This window comes from Notolepis coatsorum, assembly GCF_963971535.1.
Source record: "Notolepis coatsorum genome assembly, chromosome: 20".
In the NCBI taxonomy this organism is placed as follows: Eukaryota; Metazoa; Chordata; class Actinopteri; order Aulopiformes; family Paralepididae; genus Notolepis; species Notolepis coatsorum.
The window spans coordinates 56670469-56693811 of NC_140184.1; the positions used below are offsets into that span (position 1 = coordinate 56670469).

Below are 23343 nucleotides of genomic sequence, written 5' to 3' on the forward strand. Positions count from 1 at the left end.
TGAAGATCCACAAGAACTATGGACAAAACTGAAAGAAAAACTGGGAAGCGTTGCAGACATAATCTGTGGTAAACCAGAAAAAGTTGAGAAACAAGAGTGGATGACGAAAGACATTCTGGATGAGATGAAAAATAGAGCAGACATGAAGAATGCAGACAGAAAAACTGACTACAACAGAGCAAAACGAAAAGTACAGAAGATGTGTAGAGATGCAAAAGAGAAGTATTACAAAGAAAAATGCAAGGAAATTGAAGATTTAGACAAGAAGCACAACCCTCTCATGTACAACAAGATCCAACAACTAACAAGGAAGAGGAAAAAAATAACCCAAGGTGTCAGAGACAAAGAAGGAAAACTGCTCCTTGATGAGAAGTAAATAATCAATAGATGGGCAGAGTATGTGGAAACACTATATAAAGACTAGAACAGAACATCAGACACAGGAATTCGTCTAGAAGAGATAGAAAAAGTCCAGATCACGAAAAAAGAAGTTGAAGATGCTGTGAAGTCACTGGCCACGGACAGATCACCTGGCGAGGATGAGATCCCTGCTGAATTGATTAAGAACTCTGGTGACAGATGCATTGAGCTCCTTGTGAAACTGGTAAACAACATCTATAACTCAGGAAATATTCCAAATGATTTCCTAAAATCAATGTTCATTCCGATCCCAAAGACCGGAAGAGCCGCAGAATGCAACAATTACAGGACTATCAGTTTGATATCTCATCAAAAGTACTCCTGAAAATCATCGAGAACAGAATAGAACCCATAATTGAACATCAGCTCTCTGATAGCCAAATGGGGTTTCGCAAAGGAAAAGGAACAAGAGATGCAATCTGCCAACTCAGAATCATTGGTGAAAAATCGATAGACCAACAGACGAAGCTGTATATTTGCTTCATCGATTTCACAAAGGCCTTCGACAGAGTTGAACATACAACATTGATGAGAACAATGGAAGAATTCAAAATACCAGTTTCTGACCGAAGAATAATTGACAACTTATACTGGAGGCAGAAGGCTAATGTTAGAATAGGAAAGGAGAAATCAAGAGACTTCCTGGTGGAGAAGGGTGTAAGACAAGGATGCATCTTGTCCCCTGTACCCTTACTATGTACAGTGAATCACTGATGAAAAAAGATCTGAGAGGAGGGAAAGGAGTAAAACTTGGCGAAGAGAACATCACCAATATAAGATACGCTGATGACACCGATATATTCTGTAACTGTCGAAGATCTACAGGACATGATGAATAAGCTGAATGTCGAATGCAAAAACGATGGAATGTCGCTAAACACAAAGAAAACTAAAGTAATAACACCAGGAACTGTTTGTAAAATACAGGTGGATGGAGAAAAACTTGAACAAGTGAAGGAATACATGTACCTTGGAAGCTGGATCAGTGAAGGTGGAAGAGCTAACATGGACATTAAGAAAAGAACCGGAATTGCAAAGGGCGCATTCTGGAACCATAAAGAATTATTGAGAAGAAACATAAGTTGGAAAACGAAGACCAGGATTTTTTAAACATATGTTATGTCAGTCTTTTCATATGGAGCAGAAGCATGGACGCTGAATGAAATGTGGATGCTGAGGAAGATGCTGAAGATAACATGGAAGGATAAGATCAAGAATGAGGAGGTACTGAGAAGAGCGGGTATGCAAGGAGGACAGCTGCTGGAGAGGTTGAAAAAGAGAAAGATGGAGTTGTGTGGGTATGTTCTGAGAGGATCCGGCGGGGAGATGTTCAAGAAGGTGGGGATGGGGAAGGTGGATGGAAAGAGAGGAAGTGGAAGACCAAGAAGAGGCTGGGTAGTCGACGTCTGTGATTGGAGCGGAGTGAGAGGCGGAGTCACGGAGATGGAGAGAAGAAGTGGGGACAGAATGGGTTGGAGAGTGATAGGCAACCTTCGGAACGAAGAAGCCACCTGATGATGATGTAAAGACCCACAAATAATCTCTAGGCATTCCAGTGTCTCACTAGACTAGAAGGACAACACAGAATTTAGAATGTCTCTACGCACAGAAAAATTTGGATTTATCAACCGTGCATGCACAGGTCGTACCCACACTCCGTGTTGATAAATACCAATTGTTCTACCGTATATGCTCGTGCACGATTGTAAGCATTTGCATACAGAACCACCCCTAATTAACCAAAAATAGTAATGAAACACTCCCATGGAATGTGGAATAATGGAACTTACCAGATGGCGCCGCTATGCCCGGCCGCGAGACTGTGCTTACTTTTGCTAATATTTATAATTTTAAGAGTTTTGTCTGTACCAACAGTAGGTGCATTTAATGTGTATGACCGTCAGTCACTTATAGACATCGGATTACGGGAAACTTACCGACTAGATTACTCCCTGGATCAGCTTTCTGAACCGCAGCAATGGCCTGTTGAGATCCTGAGAACACCAGGACCAGGTCTTGACCCCAGGAACAAAGGAACCATCAGACGGCGTGGGAAGAGAGCTGGGATCCGTAACAGACTGAGAACCAGACGACACCGAACGCCACTACCCAGTATATTGCTAGCCAATGTACAATCGATTGACAATAAATTAGACGACATCCGAGCAAGGATTAAATTCCAGAGAGACGTTAGAGATTGTAATGTTCTCTGCTTCATTGAAACGTGGCAACCCCGGACCACGCCATCCAACCGGCCGATCACTTCTTCATCCACCGCAAGGATAGAACAGCTGAATCCGGCAAACAGCGCGGAGGTGGGATCGCCTTCATGGTGAACAACAATTGGAGCGATCCAGCCAACGTGAAGGAATTATCGAACCACTGCTGCCCCAACCTGGAATATATAACAATTAAGTGTCGTCCTTTCTTCCTTCCGAGAGAGTTAACGGCGATCATCCTTGTAGGAGTGTACATTCCACCGCAAGCCAGCGATAGTGTCGCGCTCTCCAGACTTCACGATGAGGTAAACAAACTCCAAGCCGCGAACGTTAACGCTGCCATTGTAGTAGTGGGTGATTTCAATAGCGCCAATCTGAGAAAGGTTTTGCCTGACTTCTATCAGCATGTGACTTGTAACACCAGAGGCGGTAACATTTTAGATCACTGTTACTCGCAATTCAAGGGTGGATACAAGGCTCATTCTGCTAGTGGCTTTGGGAAGTCTGATCATGCGGCCATCTTTCTTTCTCCAAAGTACAAACAAAGAATCAAGAGCACACCTGTAGTCTCGCGAGAGGTGCAGAAATGGGATGTGACGTCAGAGGAGACGCTCCAAGCTGCGTTTGAGTGCACAGACTGGGGGGTGTTCCGCGACACAGATAACATTAATGTCTACACGGAGACAGTGCTGGACTTTGTTCGTACTTTGGTGGAAGAAACAATCCCCACTACCACAATTAAAGTTTACCCAAATCAAAAACCCTGGGTAGACAAATCCGTCCGTGAAGCTCTGAAAGCGCGCACCAAAGCATACAACGACGGCCTGGTGGCAGGCAACATGAATGACCACAAGTTTCAAGTTTCAAGTTTCAAGTTTCTTTAATAGTTGTCATACAGAAGTACAGAATACTTTTGTACAAAATGCTTCTTACTGTTGCGCTCCAGAGACTGTGCATGACAAGATAAGTATGAAATAAAAACATAGTAAAAATTAGAAGTAAAAAAAGAGGTCACAGTGTTCAGTTTTGACATATGTACAATGTTCGTAGACGTAGTTACCATACAATATACAATACTGTGCAGTGTACTAATATACAATACAATATAGTGCAAGGCATAAATGGACGAGGTGCAGTTTAGGTACAATTCACAGTAGGTGTACGAGTTGTAGTGCAAATCCTTTATCAATAAATATAAAGTGTAAGTGTGTTTGTGTGATCTAAAGTGTGGAGAGTGGGTGCTGCAGTGTGTTGTTTGTTTGAGTGAGTGTGTGCGTGTGGGTGTGTGTGCTGTGTGCATTTGATGGTTGTTGCATAGTGATTATTGTTCGTTTAGCGATTATTTTCGTTTAGCAGCCTGATGGCCTGGGGATAGAAGCTCCTTCTGAGTCTTTCTGTGCTCGCCATAAGACTCCGGTATCGCTTGCCTGACGGCAGCAGTTCAAAGAGGCAGTTGTTCGGGTGGCTCGAGTCCTTAATAATTCTCTTAGCCTTCCCCTTGCACCGCTTGTTGTAAATGTTCTGGAGGGTGGGAAGCCCCCCTCTAATTGTGCGTTCGGCTGAACGTGTCACTCTTTGTAGTCTGCTACGGTCTTGTGCAGTGCTATTCCCAAACCAGGAGGTGATGTTGCCGGTCAGGATGCTCTCTATTGTACATGAGTAGAAGTTCCTAAGGATCTTCTGACTGACTTGGAACTTCCTTAGGCGCCTGAGGAAGTAGAGGCGTTGTCGTGCCTTCTTCACAACACTGTCAATGTGTGTGGTCCATGTCAAGTCCTCGGATATGTGGGCTCTGAGGTACTTGAAACTGTTCACTCTCTCAACTGGTGCCCCGTCGATGCTGAGGGGGCTGTAGTCCTTGACCCCCGACCTCCTGAAGTCCACAATCATCTCTTTTGTTTTGCTGACGTTCAGGGAGAGGCAGTTCTCCTGACACCACTGTGACAGGTTCTCTACCTCTTCCAGGTAGGCCCTTTCGTCGTTGGCAGAGATCAGGCCCACCACTACTGTGTCATCAGCAAATTTGATGATGGTGTTGTTGTTCCGCTGTGCTACGCAGTCATGTGTGTACAGGGAGTAGAGGAGGGGGCTCAGAACACAGCCCTGGGGGGCCCCTATGTTGAGCGTGATGGATGAGGAGGTGCAGTTGCCGGCTCTTACCACCTGGGGTCTGCCCGTCAGGAAGTCCAGGACCCACTGGCACAGGTCATAGTTCAAGCCCAGGTCCCTGAGCTTGGCTATGAGTTTGGAGGGGACTATGGTATTGAATGCTGAGCTGTAGTCGATGAACAGCATTCTCACATAGTTCCCCTGCCTCTTGTCCAGATGTGATGCTGCTGTGTGCAGCACATGGGCTATGGCGTCCTCCGTGGACCTGTTGGGGCGATATGCAAATTGCAGAGGGTCCAGGTTGATGGGGAGGGAGGAACAGATGTAGCCCTTCACTAGCTTCTCAAAGCACTTCATGGCTATGGAGGTGAGGGCTACAGGGCGGTAGTCGTTGAGGCAAGCGGGCGTAGATTTTTTGGGTACAGGGATGATGGTGGACTTCTTCAGACAGGTGGGGATGACGGCCTGTTCCAAGGACAGGTTGAAGATGTCAGTGAATACCGGGGCCAGTTGGTCGGCACAGACTTTTAGGACGCGGCCGGGGATGCCGTCCGGTCCTGCTGCCTTCCTGATATCCACTTTTTTAAAGATCCGTCTCACCTCATGCTCTGTTACCCTGAACACTGAGTCTCCATCAGCAGACCCCCCCCCCCCCCATTGCCGTGGTTTGTAGGCTGGTGTTGTTATTCACAGCCTCAAACCTCGCATAGAAGGAGTTGAGATCATTTGCTAAGGAGATGTCACTGTTCAGTTTGAGGGGGGTTCCTTTGTAGTCTGTCATTGTTCTGAGGCCCTGCCACATGCCTCTAGAGTCAGCCTGTTCAAACTGAAGTTCAACTTTATCCCTGTAACGCCGTTTTGCCTCTATTACTGCTCTCCTGACGTTGTATCTTGCCATCTTGTGTTCTTCCATGTTGCCTGTCACCAGCCCGGTGTTGTATGCTGATGTGCGCACTTTCAGAGCCTCACGGACGGATTTGTCTACCCAGGGCTTTTGATTTGGGTAGATATTAATTTTGGTGGTGGGGATTATTACTGAGTACATACATAGTCAATCACCGTTTCGGTGTATTCGTTAATATTGGCTGTGTTATCACGGAATACACTCCATTCTGTGCTTCCCAGCACTGCTTGGAGTGACTCCACTGACGTCACGGCCCAACGCTTAACCTCTCGCGAGACCACCGGCGTTCGCTTGAGACTCCGGTCTCGCGATACAACGTAAGGAGGACAGTAATAGAGGCAAAACGGCGCTACAGGGATAAAATTGAACTCCAGTTTGAACAGGCCGACTCCAGAGCTATGTGGCAGGGGCTCAAAACGATGACGGACTACAAAGGCACCTCCCTCAAACTGAACAGTGACATCTCCTTAGCAAATGACCTCAATACCTTCTATGCAAGGTTTGATGCTGGTAATAACAACACCAGCCCACAAGCCACGGCAATGGGGGGGGGGGGGGGTCTGCTGCTGATGGAGACTCAGTGTTCAGGGTAACAGAGCATGAGGTGAGGCGGACCTTTAAAAAAGTGAATATCAGGAAGGCAGCAGGACCGGATGGCATCCCCGGCCGCGTCCTAAAAGTCTGTGCCGACCAACTGGCCCCGGTATTCACTGACATATTTAACCTGTCCTTAGAACAGGCTGTCATCCCCACCTGCCTGAAGAAGTCCACTATTATCCCTGTACCCAAGAAATCCAAGCCTGCTTGCCTCAACGACTACCGCCCTGTAGCTCTCACCTCCATAGCCATGAAGTGCTTTGAGAAGCTAGTAAAGGGCTACATCTGCTCCTCCCTCCCCATCAACATGGACCCCCTGCAATTTGCATACCGCCCCAACAGGTCCACGGAGGACGCCATAGCCCATGTGCTGCACACAGCAGCATCGCACCTGGACAAGAGGAAGGGGAACTATGTGAGAATGCTATTCATCGACTACAGCTCGGCATTCAATACCATAGTCCCCTCCAAACTCATAGCCAAGCTCAGGGACCTGGGCTTGAACTATGACCTCTGCCAGTGGGTCTTGGACTTCCTGACGGGCAGACCCCAAGTGGTGAGAGCAGGCAACTACACCTCCTCATCCATCACCCTCAACATAGGGGCCCCCCAGGGCTGTGTTCTGAGTCCCCTCCTCTACTCCCTGTACACACACGACTGTGTGGCTCAGCAGAGTAGCAACACAATCATCAAATTTGCTGACGACACAGTGGTGGTGGGCCTGATCTCTGCAAACGACGAGAGGGCCTACCTGGATGAGGTCAAGGTCCTGGCGGGATGGTGCCAGGAAAACAGCCTCTCACTGAACGTCAGCAAAACAAAAGAGATGATTGTGGACTTCAGAAGGTCGGGGGTCAAGGACTACAGCCCCCTCAGCATCGACGGGGCACCGGTTGAGAGAGTGAACAGCTTTAAGTACCTCGGAGCCTACATATCCGAGGACTTGACATGGACCACACACATTGACAGTGTTGTGAAGAAGGCACGACAGCGCCTCTACTTCCTCAGGCGCCTAAGGAAGTTCCAAGTCAGTCAGAAGATCCTTAAGAACTTCTACTCATGTACAATAGAGAGCATCCTGACTGGCAACATCACCTCCTGGTTTGGGAATAGCACTGCACAAGACCGAAGCAGACTACAAAGAGTGACGCGTTCAGCCGAACGCACAATTGGAGGGGGGCTCCCCACCCTCCAGAACATTTACAACAAGCGGTGCAGGGGCAAGGCTAAGAGAATCATTAAGGACTCCAGTCACCCGAACAACTGCCTCTTTGAACTGCTGCGGTCAGGCAAGCGATACCGGAGTCTCAAGGCGAGCACAGAAAGACTCAGAAGAAGCTTCTATCCCCAGGCCATCAGGCTGCTCAACGAACAATGAACACTACACAACAACCATCAAACGCACATAGCACACACATCCACACGCACACACTCACTTTAAACAAACACACTGTAGCACCCACTCCCCACACTTTATAGCACACACTCACTTTAAACAAACACACTGTAGCACCCACTCCCCACACTTTATATTTATTGATAAAGGATTGCACTACAACTCCTACACCTTACTGTAAATTGTACCTAAATTGTACCTCATCCCATTTCTGCTTTGCACTATATAGTATTGTATATTATCTGGTAACTCAGTTACGTCTATTCTGCATCGAACATTGTACATATGTCTATACTGAACACTGTGACCTCATTTTCTACTTCTAATTTACATGCTATACTATGTTATTGATACGTATCTTGTCTAGCACAGTCTCTGGAGCGTAACAGTAAGAAGCATTTTGTATAAAAGTATTCTGTACTTCTGTATGACAACTATTAAAGAAACTTGAAACTTGAAACTTGAACTAGAAGTGAACTAGAAACGAGAAACTTCACTGAGAGCGAGATTGATCACGGAGGTCTAACCAACAAATTGAACGTATACAGCATTTTCCGTTGTGAACAATCTTATTTGGAAACATGACACACAGAATAATAGTATTTAGCTTTTTATTTTAAACAATATTTAATCGCGTTTGGAGGTCCGTTATAATTGCGCTCCTGTTGGGTCGGGTTGGTCAGAGTGAAATGAACAGCTTCAGTAGATAATCCCGTCCACCTGCATTTAAGTGATATTTTAATTACAGATACCCCAGTAATAACATTACAATTTAATTAAATACAATGCGTGCGTTCCTCCCAGTCACCAGCAATGACATGTATCAGCCAAATGTACATTGACTGAGTGGAATCCCTTTCTATTCACATAACTGAATTTGTGATGGAGCTTTGACAGCTACATGGGTGGGTATAGTCTATTGCTCATTCCTTCTCCAATCTCACGATGGGCCGTGCCGGCGGTGGCCAAACCGAGGGTGAGGACTTGAATGTGCACGGGATGGAATTTGTGTGTTTTGTTCCACGCTCCAATTTGGGTCCCAAATTGCGGTACAAATTAAGGAGAATGTGTCTCGGGTAGCGGTAGCGGACTCTATTAATATTAATTAATATTAATACACCATGTTGCATTCATTCGGAAAGACCTATTCCAAATGCTATTTATAGGGTTTGACAATAATTACACTACTGTCGCTATTTTCCAATTACCTATAATTAATTACGGGTCATACCGAAGACTCTGTGTTGAAACGAATGCATGAAAGCTTATTCCGTCCGTCTGCAGTCTTCCTATTCTACCGCTGGGTGACAGGTACGCACGGTCTGAGCTGTGCGTATATATACGCACAATCTCAAGCACAAGTTCATGTTGATAAATCCCACACTTTGCTTAGCATGGTTTATGCACATATCTGTGCGTACGCAGCATTGATAAATGAGGGCCCTGGAACTTCTGCTTAGACCCTCAAAAGGCCCCTAGTTCCTGCAGTGGAAAAGGGGCTATACATAATTATATACTATATTCTAAATAGGCCCCTTTGTAGTTCCTGTTGCAATGTTTGTTGATACAGTTGCTGACAAGGAAACTATAAAAGAAGGAACAGTCATTACGTCAGAACACCACCGTTCTATGCTTGGTGCCAGTTCTAGTATTGAAGCCTATGGGAGATGCATGGAGAGCAAACTATACAAGCTATTTGAGGAAATATGAATAGTGAGTACACTTTGAAGAACATTCATATAATATATGTATGCGTGTGTGTGTCTGTGTGTGATGTTCAATAGGCCCACTGCTGCTTCCACCAGGACAGCACACACCACCTCTGACCAGTGTCATTTGAGGTTGAGGTTAAGAGACACTGGTACTGTATCTGTTGCTCCACCCTTGATAGGAACAGTGGTGTTCAAAGATCCATTCATACTATCAGGGACAGGGGTGTCCACAAATCTTTTTACAGTAGCAGGGGCAGTAGTGTCCAGATATCCATTCACACTGTCAGGGACGGGAACGGGTACATAGGAGACACGCCTCCAGTTTTTCAAAAGTTTTTGACACGCCTCAGCTTCTGAGCTGAACGGTCGTGTTTTTGCGGACCTCCCAAACTTTCAAACTTTAGACTGTTTTCTTTATACGTTTTTCTTTTTCTTTCTTTCTACCACAATACACGGCCACTGATGGATCCATGGGACTTGGTAAAGCACTATGGACCCAACTATGACCACTGATAAAAACGTGTCGTATATTTATCTAAATAAAACCTGTAAATTAAACAATAGAAATTATGCACATATATGAAATAGCAAAGAACTAGGTTATTTTCTCTTAGAAAAATAGAGACTCACAGCCATGCCAAATCACCTGTTAGGTTAACCATACATTTGAGTCAACAAGAAGGCTGTTAACTGGCCTCAGTCGAAATGGATCAAAATGACCCATATAAGCATTACAGGAAGGATTAAAATCATCTAGCGGTTGATGGAAAAAGCCACAGGAGAACTCAGTCAAAAAGCTAACAGTGCACCCCTTCAGCCTTCACTTAGCAGTTATAGGAAAGGCCCAGAGTGCCATAAAGATAAAAGAACAGATCAAATGGCAAACAGATGACACATCTTCCTCCACAATGAACAGGGATGGAGGGCCCAATACTTAACTTTAAGTCAGGCCTGAAGGCCAGCCCCCGAGTTCTGTTTACTTTAGCTAAGCAGTCCAAACAGCCCATTATTTCAATCGGTATGAGGGTCGCATTCAGGGACACTTGGGTAGATCATTCTAAGAGAAGACTAGTTCCTGTCCCCTCTGTAAGGTCACCTTGTAACGCTGTTTCGCAAGACCCAAATGACTCACTTAGAGGGGAGACCTTCTAGCCAATAGAAAAGCAGGCTCTCTGGGGTGACGGCACTGGATGGGGCAAGGGTGGGGGGGGATTCTCTCTTCTCTATAAAACCTACAGGTTGAATGATGGAGGGGAGACAGAGACACCGAGACGCAGAGAGACAAGCAGAGAGAACGGAGAAGCAGAGACGGAGAAACCACCCCACCAGTTCGAGAATAAGAGACGCCACTAAGAAGCCCTCCGGGAAAAGCTGATTAGAGATAGAAAATAATTGATGCTGTGAACCAGATAATTTAAGCTGTTGGATATTCCAATAAAACAACGGTCAGAACCGTTTTCACCCGCAGCGCTGTCTCCGCCTCCACGTGATTTCCAAAGGACCAATCAGATGAATGAACTCTTTATTATAACGTGATACAACAGCAGAGTAAGCAGCTATTCCACTATACATTAGAGAACGATCATATAGCTATAGAATCATTGAGAAGATACATTAAACGTAACTACACTAGCGTTATAAGAGCTAAACATTGCTACCTACCATACAAGTGCATTGGTTTAGTGCACTTCCGGTTGCTACTGAGCGGAAATGTTTGTGCGGACCTGTTCTCCCAAACTGGTAAGCAAATGACTGTTTTTACGTTATTTTCATTTTTACGTTACTATTATTATTATTATTTTTTTTTAAACATTGATCTTAACTGATCACTGTGACTTTATTGCTTTTATCGTTATATATGCCTATAATTGTGTACAGCACTTTGAGCTACATGACATGTATGAAAGGTGCTTTATAAATACTTACTTACTTACTTACTTACTTACTTACTTACTTACAGTGGTGTCCATCCATTAACAGTAGCAAGGAGGACAGTGGTGTCAATAGATCCAATGCTTACGGACACAAATATTTTAAAACCTTTTCTTATTTTTTGTTACCAGGTATTTGTTATATACTTTTTCAGTGAGCTCAGTCTCTTCAATCATACTAGGACAGTTAGCCTATAGAATGGTACCTGGTGTCTCATCAGGCCTCTTGAAGGCCTGGAACATGCAGAGGAGCTCTTCTCCCACAACATCAGAGACTCAGGGCTGTTAAAGTGAAGGTTGAACATCCCGGGGACCTTCCCTGGATGGAGGTTATGGGTCCTTATGGCTCTCGTGAAGCTGACCTGAGTCTCAGAAATCGGAGCATCACTGAGCCTCTGTAAAGGTGACAGTATACTGAAAATAAAGGTGGACTTGCATGAAATAGAAACACAGTGGAATATTTAGCTGCCTATATACTTTGTGAGGCACCAGTCATAGATGATCACACTTTGGGAGCCGGTGTGCTGAGAACCCGACTAGTTCATTTCATTTTAATTTCAAACTTTTATTTAAACTCGAAAGGCAACTGAGGTTTCCCTCATTTACAGTCACATCGAGTGTACACACAGAGTTAAGCAAAAAAGGCATATAAAACCACACATAAAAGCATAACAATAAGACAAGTAAGGATAACAATAAATTAAAACGTGTATTGACAAAGGTTGGAGATCAAAGTTCAGATGGCAAACAAGTGCACACCGAAGTCAATGGGTAATTATTTTCTTACAAACCCTCCAATGAGTTTCTGCAACAAGTGTGCTGTCACCTTAATACCAGAGTGCCAAGAAGTTCTGCAACAATGTGCCGTCACCTTAATACCAGAGTGCCAAGAAGTTCTGCAACAATGTGCCGTCACCTTGAGACCAGAGTACCATGAGGTTAACAGAAGACTGCAGGAGAGGTTTGGGGGATGTGGCCGGAAGATTAGATCAGGGTACAAGCTGCAGACCAGACCACCTCTGGAGAGCTGAGGAGGCTAGAGACGGGCTCATCTGAAACATCATTCTGAAGGCTTCTTATTACATCAACCAGGAGAAAGAGCTTAGAAGAGTAACTGAGACCAAAGCTGATTCTGAAATCGGAGAAACAATAATCACATTACAAGTTTACCATTACAACCTGAAAATGCTCATGTTCAGTGTACAATAAATGCTCCAAATGTAACTTGATGATGAAGCAAGTGATGGTTGTTGTCTGAACTGAGCTTTAGGAGAGCCTCCTACTCTATGTCGCAAGACACAGCAACCACAAAGTGACACCGTGCTTAAATATAGTCCATAGTTACATAATTGCATGATAGCCCACAACTGTGTTGGGTGTGTGTTCATGATCTCATTCAGTAAGATTCCATCAAGTGTCAAAACACATCTAAATGTCATACACGTCATACACATTTTAAATCCATTCGACACTGCTAGAGCAAAAAGGAATTCCCTGGTGAGTGGTATGAATAATCAGACATAGCCCAGTCCTATAGTATATGGGGTCGTCCTATAAATGTAGGTTAATCTATCTACAAATAAACAACAAAATAAAAGACACATACAACACATGTCAGAGAGGACAGGCCCACCCAAAAAAGTACATGCATGCTTTATCTGAGGTCCATATATACATGACCCTGCCATGTATTGTGTACATGTGTTTTCACTGTCTACAACGGCCCTACACTGTAATCATAGTAATCATAATAATCTTAACTATCCACTGAATTTACCTGCATATAATCCTCCTATGCCTAAGTCAGCATTCAAGCACTCTTATGAACATTCTTACTGATTCCGGCAACTGTTTCTCAACCCAGTAACATCCCCAACCCCATGTCTGTCATGGTGCCCCTCTCACTGCTATATTGCTTTATGCCTCTCGCTTGTCTGTCTTAATGCATGGGTGTGCTACTCTCTGTTCTCTGTGCTTGTTTATATTGTTCTGCTTGTCGTCATGAGTAAGTGGAAGATATGCCGCAAATGTTATAATTGTATATTGCTTGTCTGGTATATTTGGACGTGTCCCTTTGTCCTTTAACTTTTGTTGTGCTTTTAGTTGGGTTTGCATTGCGGCTGTCGTTTAGCTACAGTATGTTGGAAATGCTTAACCTGAATTATTTTTCAGCCCCCCCACCCTCCCTTCAAGGGGCATTGTCTCTTGCTAGGCCATCATTGTAAATATGAATTTGTTCTTAATTGATTTGCCTGGTTAAATAAAGGTAAAATAAAATAAATAAATAAATAAAATATACTGTACCTACTTATACACCTACAACCCATATAACTCTGTATGATAGCATGTACAATAATGCTATATATGTACCATACATATCTATCTATCTATCCACCTGTTTGTACATACCTGCACATAATCTTTTTACATATATAGTATGTACTATATCTATATCTGTACATACTGTATCCCATTCGTTAAATGTTAGCATTATTTGCATTCTTCCTCAAAACCGATGGGTATTTCTAGCCGCAAGCTGGCTTATTAGGAGTAGCTAAGTTAGCTAGCTGTACCCATTTGTTAAATACATTTTATTTATTAAGCTAATTAATTTCTAAATTTTCAAAGAAACAATCTTTGATCATGAATGTCTTATGTCCCATTGGTCAAACCTGAAGCCATCAGTTGCTGAGTGAAATACTGTAGATTCAAGTTAAAGTGGAATGTCATCTATTTTAAGGATTCACATTATGTTCTTGTTAAGCTGTAGGAATATTTCGCCTAAAGGTACATGCCTAAGTAAATGGAAGATTGCTCCACTTCTGCAAGGTCAATTAGCATGTTCTTGGTATCTAGGAACATCTAGGGACCTGGGGGTATGTATTTCCAGTGTCAGAAATATTGTGTCTGTTACTAGGCTGAGTAAATTGTAATGAAGAAAAGGAGAATATAAATTATGATTTATGATTTTTGCATCTTTGATCATGTTAAATCTGCAGGGTACGAGAAAATGCTCACGGAGCTCATTCACCACCTTATTGAGATCATGTGTACAAAAAATCTAAGCAAATGAATAAAGGGAAGATGATTAAACAGAAGGATTTGTAGATCCAGTAATGAATGATAATCGATTTTAATTATAAATTCATATTTGACCTTGACCTTGACCTTATTATGGCCAAATCATACATCTATGGATAGGGAAAATGCTCCCCTTTCCAATGGCAGGGTTGAATCTGGATTTAGTAATTTCCTTGCGGTTTTTATGATAATTAGCATTTTCCGATAAATTCATATTTCCGATAAATCGTATAAAACATCGGTAAAAATGAAAATATACACTTTGACTACTGTTTTTGATAGGGTTATGGTCTTTTTTTTTTTTTATTTTTTTTAAACATTCACCTCTTAACATCCAAGGGCCCACATGTGGACGATTCTTGGCCGACCTCTAGTGGCTCGGGTGTGCATTTCTTTTAATACAATATATAGATAGAATTAAAGCCCTATTTGTTGCCTGTCGATTGCCCTTTAAGGTGACAAAATCCGTTCAGCGGTTCTCGAGTTACATGCCGATATGTGAGGCGTGCCCCAAAGTACGCAAAAGTACACATTACCACCCCCGACTCCCGGGGCTCTAGCGCCGTCAATCATTTGGCGATCTCGAAAATCTTTGCACAGGGTTGTAGCCAATGAGTGTGGCTTTCCAATGATCCCCCATGATATGATAATTGGGATCTAATACAGTCTCTATTGATCGATTTATGATAAAGAAAAGCAGGGGGGGACCTTAAGGCTTAACAGGCCTCAGGACAGTTCAGTCAGTTTTTGTGAATACGCACCACTCTCTTAACCCTTTCACTATCACACTGCAAAGGGTTAACACTTTCACTACCACACTACATAATGTTAACCCTTTCACTACCACACTACAAAGGGTTAAAGTTTTCACTATGATACTACAAAGGTTTAACCCTTTCAATACCACGCTATAGAAGGTTAGTGCTTTCACTACCACACCACAGAAGGTTAACCTTTCACTACCACACTACAAGTTCAAGTTTCAAGTTTCTTTAATAGTTGTCATACAGAAGTACAGAATACTTTCATACAAAATGCTTCTTACTGTTACGCTCCAGAGACTGTGCTAGACAAGATAGTATCAAACATAGTATACGTGTAATTTAGAAGAAGAAAAAGAGGTCACAGTGTTCGGTATAGACATATGTACAATGTTCTGAGTTACCATATAATATACAATACTATGCAGTGTACTAATGTACAGTACTATCTAGTGCAAAGCAGAAATGGGATGAGGTACAATTTAGGTACAATTTACAGTAAGGTGTACGAGTTGTAGTGCAATCCTTCATCAATAAATATAAAGTGTGGGGAGTGGGTGCTACAGTGTGTTTGTTTAAAGTGGGTGTGTGCTATAAAGTGTGTGGAGTGGGTGCTACAGTGTGTTTGTTTAAGTGAGTGTGTGCGTGTGGATGTGTGTGCTATGTGCGTTTGGTGGTTGTTGTTGTGTAGTGTTCATTCATTGTTCGTTTAGCAGCCTGATGGCCTGGGGATAGAAGCTTCTTCTGAGTCTTTCTGTGCTCGCCTTGAGACTCCGGTATCGCTTGCCTGACCGCAGCAGTTCAAAGAGGCAGTTGTTCGGGTGACTGGAGTCTTTAATGATTCTCTTAGCCTTGCCCTTGCAACGCTTGTTGTAAATGTTCTGGACTGGAGGGTGGGGAGCCCCCCTCCAATTGTGCGTTCGGCTGAACGTGTCACTCTTTGTAGTCTGCTTCGGTCTTGTGCAGTGCTATTCCCAAACCAGGAGGTGATGTTGCCGGTCAAGATGCTCTCTATTGTACATGAGTAGAAGTTCTTAAGGATCTTCTGACTGACTTGGAACTTCCTTAGGCGCCTGAGGAAGTAGAGGCGTTGTCGTGCCTTCTTCACAACACTGTCAATGTGTGTGGTCCATGTCAAGTCCTCGGATATGTAGGCTCCGAGGTACTTAAAGCTGTTGACTCTCTCAACCGGTGCCCCGTCGATGCTGAGGGGGCTGTAGTCCTTGACCCCCGACCTCCTGAAGTCCACAATCATCTCCTTTGTTTTGCTGACGTTCAGGGAGAGGCTGTTTTCCTGGCACCATCCCGCCAGGACCTTGACCTCTTCCAGGTAGGCCCTCTCGTCGTTGGCAGAGATCAGGCCCACCACCACTGTGTCGTCAGCAAATTTGATGATTGTATTGCTACTCCGCTGAGCCACACAGTCGTGTGTGTACAGGGAGTAGAGGAGGGGACTCAGAACACAGCCCTGGGGGGCCCCTATGTTGAGGGTGATGGATGAGGAGGTGCAGTTGCCTGCTCTCACCACCTGGGGTCTGCCAGTCAGGAAGTCCAAGACCCACTGGCAGAGGTCATAGTTCAAGCCCAGGTCCCTGAGCTTGGCTATGAGTATGGAGGGGACTATGGTATTGAATGCCGAGCTGTATGCGATGAATAGCATTCTCACATAGTTCCCCTGCCTCTTGTCCAGGTGTGATGCTGCTGTGTGCAGCACATGGGCTATGGCGTCCTCCGTGGGAAAGGTTAACACTTTTACTACCACACTACAGAAGGTTAACCTTTCACTACCACACTACAGAAGGTTAACCTTTTACTACCACACTATAGAAGGTTAACACTTTCACTACCACACTACAGAAGGTTAACCTTTTACTACCACACTACAGAAGGTTAACACTTTCACTACCACACTACAGAAGGTTAACGCTTTCACTACCACACTACAGAAGGTTAATGCTTTCACTACCACACTACAGCAGGTTAACCTTTCACTACCAGACTACATACGGTTAACCTTCTATAGTGTGGTAGTGAAAGGGTTAAAGCTAGAACCCTCCAATTGGTGATGTGACTGGGATGTTAAAATCTGGGGCTGCTGCATAGACAGTGAATGGGGCTCATCACAAATGCTGACACAGAAAGAACACATGTGAATTCTTAAAATGGGTGACATTCCCCTTTAACCAAGCAGGCTAGTGGGGAGGTGTAGAACTCAAATGCAGGACGAAGGAGGCAGTGGAAGATTACAAGGGTGTTTAATTGACAAAAGAATACAAAAAAACTCACAAAAATGGGGAGTGACTACAAAAGTATTTCACCTTGTAGAAGGAACCTTGCTCCTGATATAAACCAAGTAATGGAAATCTCCAGGGTCTAGTTGAGCCTCATCTTCTTATTTTGAGTGAAATGTTACCAAATACAGTCCCCACATGTTTGAAGAAGACCACCATGGTCCCTGTCCCCAAGAAAACTCTTGAACACACACACCTCTTAAAAAACTTTTTTTTATCCACTTTTTCTCGTTCTTTTCTATTTTTCTCCCATCCCAATTTCGTGTTTCCAATTCTCCCTTCCCCTGTCTTGAACGTTGCTCGACTATGCCCCCCACTGGTCGGTTGTAGGGAGGATAGAAGCCTTGCATCACGTGTCCCCTCCGGTACACGAGGAGGCAGCCTGTCACATCTTTTCACCTGCCAGCGCGGACTCTCAGTGGCGAGGTGTAACGCATGGGAGGCTCACACTACCCCCGCTACTTCCTGTCTCTGCTGTGCAGGCGTCCCCCAACTGACCTGTAGGAGTCGCTGTCCACAACGTCCAAATCCCCACCCATCGACTTCCACCTGCTGGCTCTGCCAATTGAGCCAGTATGACGGCCGGCCCAAGCCGGAGGCAATGCTGACACCCGGATTCGAGACCGGAGTCTCTTGCATTGGTGACGAGTGCAATCTCCACTGCGCCACCCAGCCGCCCCCACTTAAAAAACTCTTGAACACACACACACACACAAGAGACATAAGACACATGCACCCTGCACTGCATCTTGCACATGCACTTTTACTCAAGACACTTTCTGTAGAAATTGACTATTTTTTATTACTACTTTTATTTGATCTTACCTCATTTTGATATTTAATTTAATTTATTGTACTACTACTACTTATTGTTATTGGACACACACCCTCCTGCACTGCACCTTATCATGCACATACACTACACGCAAGACACTCTGTAAATAATTGACTATTTTATCTTACCTCATTTTATATTTTATTTAGATGTTACTACTACTACTACCTATTGTTTGTTACCATTCTTGTATTCATTGATGTTTCTTAATTGTGCACTGTTGAGTCTGAGCTCGAAACACAAGAATTTCATTACCTGCAATGCCCCCTGTATTGTTGTGTATTTGACAAATAAAGAACTTGAACCTGATACACCAACGTATTCTTCAGTCTGTTAAGTTGTCAGGTGCTATATTGTACATCACCACCAGGGAGCAGCAAAGTCCCTTATAGTCCCTACCCTCAGCCTTCTCTTTGGGTTTGAGTCTGCTGACAAAATATCATCCCATCGATAAATCAAACCTTTCCATTTTGAGCAATGATTATGGTGGTTAGCGCTTTCAGCATATAATGCGATTGTATGCACAATTAAATAAGAAGTAATATATTGAATTAGATAATATGTTTTTGTGTTTCTTTTTTCTAGGCGTGGTCTAGAAGAATGCCCTCAGCTGGGCGTCATAGACAGGCTGCAGCTGCTCAACCTGCAGCACAACCTGATCACGAGGATCCAGAACCTGTCGTGTCTGCGATGCCTGGTCTTCCTGGACCTCTATGACAACCGCATCTGTCGGATGTCTGGCATCGAAGCCCCGAGCTCCCTCAGAGTGCTCTTGTTGGGGAAGAATAGGTCTGTTGTTGTTGTTGTTGTTGTTGTTGTTGTTGTTGTTGTTGTTGTTGTTGTTGTTGTTGTTGTTGTTGTTGTTGTTTTGACAAGCATGCCAACAAGGAATAGGAGGTCAATATTCATCTAATAACTCATCTATTTTGTTCACATTCAGGCAGATGTGACCTCAGTCCTCAGAGTACATCTGTACATCCGAGTACATTTCTTTCTTGTTTTTCATTTGATATGCCTGCTGCTGCTTCATGTCAGACTACATTGATGAGTGGTTTCCTGTTCGGTGCCCAGTTTCAGGACAAAAAGGTTGCCTTGGTTCGCAAGGTCAGCAGGGAAGGAGATTAAAAGTCACAAATCACAGTGAAAGACATCAGGATCTCATGGCAGAGGTCTGGTTTGGTTCCAGGGACTGTAAAACATGACATTTGTCTTTTTTTCCTTTTTCCCCCCTTTTCTTTCTTTAAAGTACCGCTTCCAGAGCCATCCGCCGTTACCTTTAGAGTAAAGTAAACTACAGATTTTTGTTTGCATTTCGGAGAAATGGAAACCTAACTCTCCGACTTCAAGCTGGAAATGGTAACAACAGATGAGGTACTCAATAAACTGAGCGCCCTCCAACCTAACAAGGCCACTGGCCATGACAACATCCCCTCCAAATTCCTCAGAGACTCAGCAGCCGCCATCACACCAATCATCACACACATAATAAACCTCTCCATAAAACAGGGACACGTCCCCAAGGACTTCAAAATTGCGAGGGTGACCCCTCTGCACAAAAAGGGCAGCAAATTAGACCCAGGCAACTACCGCCCTGTTTCTATTCTCACCTCCATCTCGAAAGTCATGGAAAAAATAGTCTACGAACAGGTCGAAAAGTACCTAGCGGAAAAAAATCTAATCTACGAATTCCAATCTGGCTTCAGAACATCCCACTCCACTGACACATGCCTTCTCTATTTGAATGACCACATCAAACAAGAGGTGGACGCAGGCAAATACTGCGGCATGGTCATGCTGGACCTACAAAAGGCCTTTGACACGGTCAATCACTCCATTCTGATTGACAAGCTAAAAGCAATTGGTTTTGATAGTCTATCAGTGAGCTGGATGCAATCCTACCTTGAGGGGAGGGAACAGATGGTGGAGGTAAACGGTACTCTATCCCCCCCCCTCACAGTGAGCTGTGGTGTTCCACAAGGAAGCATACTAGGACCGCTACTGTTCCTAATTTATGCAAATGACATGTCGTCAGCTTGTGACTGCAACTTGTTCCTGTTTGCGGACGACTCAGCCCTGCTGGTCTCTGACAAGAACAAGTTACAGGTTGAAAAAACCCTCAGCTCGGAACTAGGCAGAATCTGCATATGGCTCGCTGATAACAAACTATCATTACACATGGGCAAAACAGAGTCCATTCTCTTCGGTTCAAATAACAAACTCAGCAAGACCGACGGCTTCTCAGTTACAGTGGGTGACAATATTGTCACAAGGAAAGATGAAATTACCTACCTGGGTTCCATCCTAGAGGCTAATCTCTCCTGTGACAAAATGGCATCCAATGTAATAAAAAAAGTCAACCAACGAACTCGATTCTTGTACCGGATCTCCTCTCTGGTAAACAAGAACACCCTGAAGACTCTGGCAGGAGCACTCATTCAGGGGTACTACGACTATGCTTGCACCTCATGGTACCAAAGCACCTCAAAGGCGCTAAAAACAAAATTACAAACATCTCAAAACAAACTGGTCAGACTACTGCTTGACCTTACTCCTAGAACCCACCTCACCCCTGCCCACTTTGACAACCTAGGATGGCTTAGAGTAGACGACAGAGTACAACAACTTGCAATGGGCCTGGTCTACAAGATACACTACACGACCAAGGTACCCATGTACATGTCAAAATACTTCCCAAAGGTCAGTGAATACCACGATCACAACACCAGAGGGAGCTCCACAAATCATGTTAAACCCAGATTCGGCTCAAATAAGGGACTAAACACGTTTCGCAATTATGCCACATCAATGTGGAACGCCCTACCCAAAGCTGTAAAGGAATGTGGATCACTACCCACTTTCAAAACCTCTCTCAAGGGACACCTACGGGAGACTGCAATTCAACACTGGCCCCTATAAATATCCTAACCCAACCCCCTCCAATGTACAGTCATTTACCTAGTATGGTTTTGTCAATAGTTCAATGTACAATTGTGTTTGTTTGTACAGTGTCTCCTCCCCCCCCCCCTCAATGTACAGTGTTACTTGTTTATACAGATCAGCTAGCCTAGCTTAAAACTTTGGGGAGAGGCGTTTTTGGTCAATAGCTAGGCTAGCTGATCCGTATTCGCTTCCATTAATTTGTGCTAAGCTAGGCTAGCTTGCAGCCGTATAGCTTTCTACTGAATGCACAGACAGGACATTGGTCTTCTATCTATCTTCTTGTCTGAATCGGGAGAAGATGGTAAGCACATTTCCCCTGGTGTTGGCATGTTCCAGGGGACATGCATTATAAATGGCTTTTTTCAGTGTCTAGCATTGTATTATAGTAATAGTAGTTAGTATCAATGTGTCTGTGTCTCTAAATACCATATTGGCGGATTGCTCTCATTCAGGTCCGACCATTTCCTGCTCGATTTAATCAGGTCGTTCTGATTTGACTCGCAACGTGACGTCACGTTGCGAGGATGGACCGGATAGTGATCCGATTGGCTCTGTGGTTGGAACCAATGCCCGCCCACAACCTAGGCAGCCCACACAGCGATAGCAGAGCGAGTGGAAAACGTCCTCAAACAGCGAGTCAGATAGTGAAACCCGACACCTCGACTGCACTCTGCGAGGGAGAGAGAGATAGAGAGAGCAGCGTTTGTTTGTTTAGAGAGAGAGAGAGAGAGAGAGAGAGACGGGAGCACTGAGAGAGAGAAGGGGACTTGGTTATCTCACACGCAGCTCTGTTTACACAGTTCTCTCTCTCTCTCTCTCTCTCTCTCTCTCTCTCTCTCTCTCTCTCTCTCTCTCTCTCTCTCTCTCTCTCTCTCTCTCTCTCTCTCTCTCTGCCACTCGCAGACTGTGTGGATGACTGTCACTCAAAGTGCTTATGGGCGGAGCCAGGCCAACAGCCTGAATACCAAAGTGAGAAAAATGTGGCTTTCGAGTACTTTATTAGAAATATAAAACAATGATTTTTTTTTTAATAAAACCTTACAGAGGTGTTCCATAGACTCACAGGAATTGTGTAAAGTTGCCCAAATAGTGCTAGGAATAGCAATGCATGTCCCCTTTAACATTTATCTTTGTTAAACACTGTTCTAATGGACACTGACCATGGTGTTGAGCCTCCTGACTGTGGTGTCAGCTGTGGGCTCAGCATGGGGCCAGATCAAGATGTGAGAGGTCCTGCCAATTTGTAGCTGTAGCTTTGCCAAATAAACTGAACTGTACTGTATGTTGACGTTGTCAGTTGGTAAGCACGTCAGTGATGGTGTTTTTTTTTTATCCACTTTTTCTCCTCCTATTTTTCTTGTATTTTCCTCCCATCCCAATTTAGTCGTTATGCCAATTCCCCCCCTCCCCTTCCTGGTCGTTGCGCGCATTTTCCCCCTACTTGCCGGTCTAGGGAGCCCTGAAGTCTATCACATGCTTCCTCCGATACATGGGAGACAGCCAGCAGCCTGTTTTCACCTGGCAGCGAGGACTCTCATTGGGTGAGTGTAACGCGTGGGAGGGCACACTACCTCACCCAGATCCCTTCCTCGCTGTGCAGGCGCCCTGACCGACCTGTAGGAGTCGCTGTTTACAAATACCAGATTACCACCCACCGGCTTCCCTCCCGCTGACACTGCCAATTGTGTCAGTATGACGACCGGCCAAGCCGGAGGCACAGCTGACAGCTGGATTCGATACCAGTGTCTCTGCGGTGGTAGACAGACGCTTAGTCCGCTGCGCTACCCGGCCGCCCCAGTGATAATAATAATTTTACCACGATATATAGTCTGTCATCACCCCATCCTTAGTAGGATGTTGTGGTTTTTGTGATATTAGATTGAATAATCCAGAATAAGACTGAACCATTCTCCTTGTGGAGTTGCTATTTGAGACAGATTCTGATGGATATTCCCAGTGTTGTCTTACTAACCGAACTATTTAGGGATATCAGTGAGAGGCACACCGTTTCTCTTATTTCCCCACAGTTGTTGAAGAACATTGGTTTGAAAAACATAAAAAGCTGTCGGGAATTTACTCCCACACTCAGTTCCTCAATTGACCTACTGTACTCCGCAGATACAACTCTGTCTGTCTTAAACAGCTTG

At 44.4% G+C, this 23343-nt stretch overlaps 1 protein-coding gene across 1 annotated transcript in view; it reads left to right on the plus strand.

The window, feature by feature from the left end:
* Window positions 1-2939: 2939 nt before the first annotated feature.
* The window catches only part of lrrc49 (leucine rich repeat containing 49), a gene marked incomplete at both ends in the record, with an annotated part of 262827 nt that continues 242423 nt past the window's right edge, over window positions 2940-23343 (plus strand). Inside the window, 3 exons of the mRNA XM_084337119.1 lie at window positions 2940-2944; window positions 18842-19045; window positions 22389-22419. Of these exons, the coding sequence (XP_084193245.1) occupies window positions 2940-2944; window positions 18842-19045; window positions 22389-22419 (240 nt within the window). The remainder of the gene's footprint in view (window positions 2945-18841; window positions 19046-22388; window positions 22420-23343) is intronic.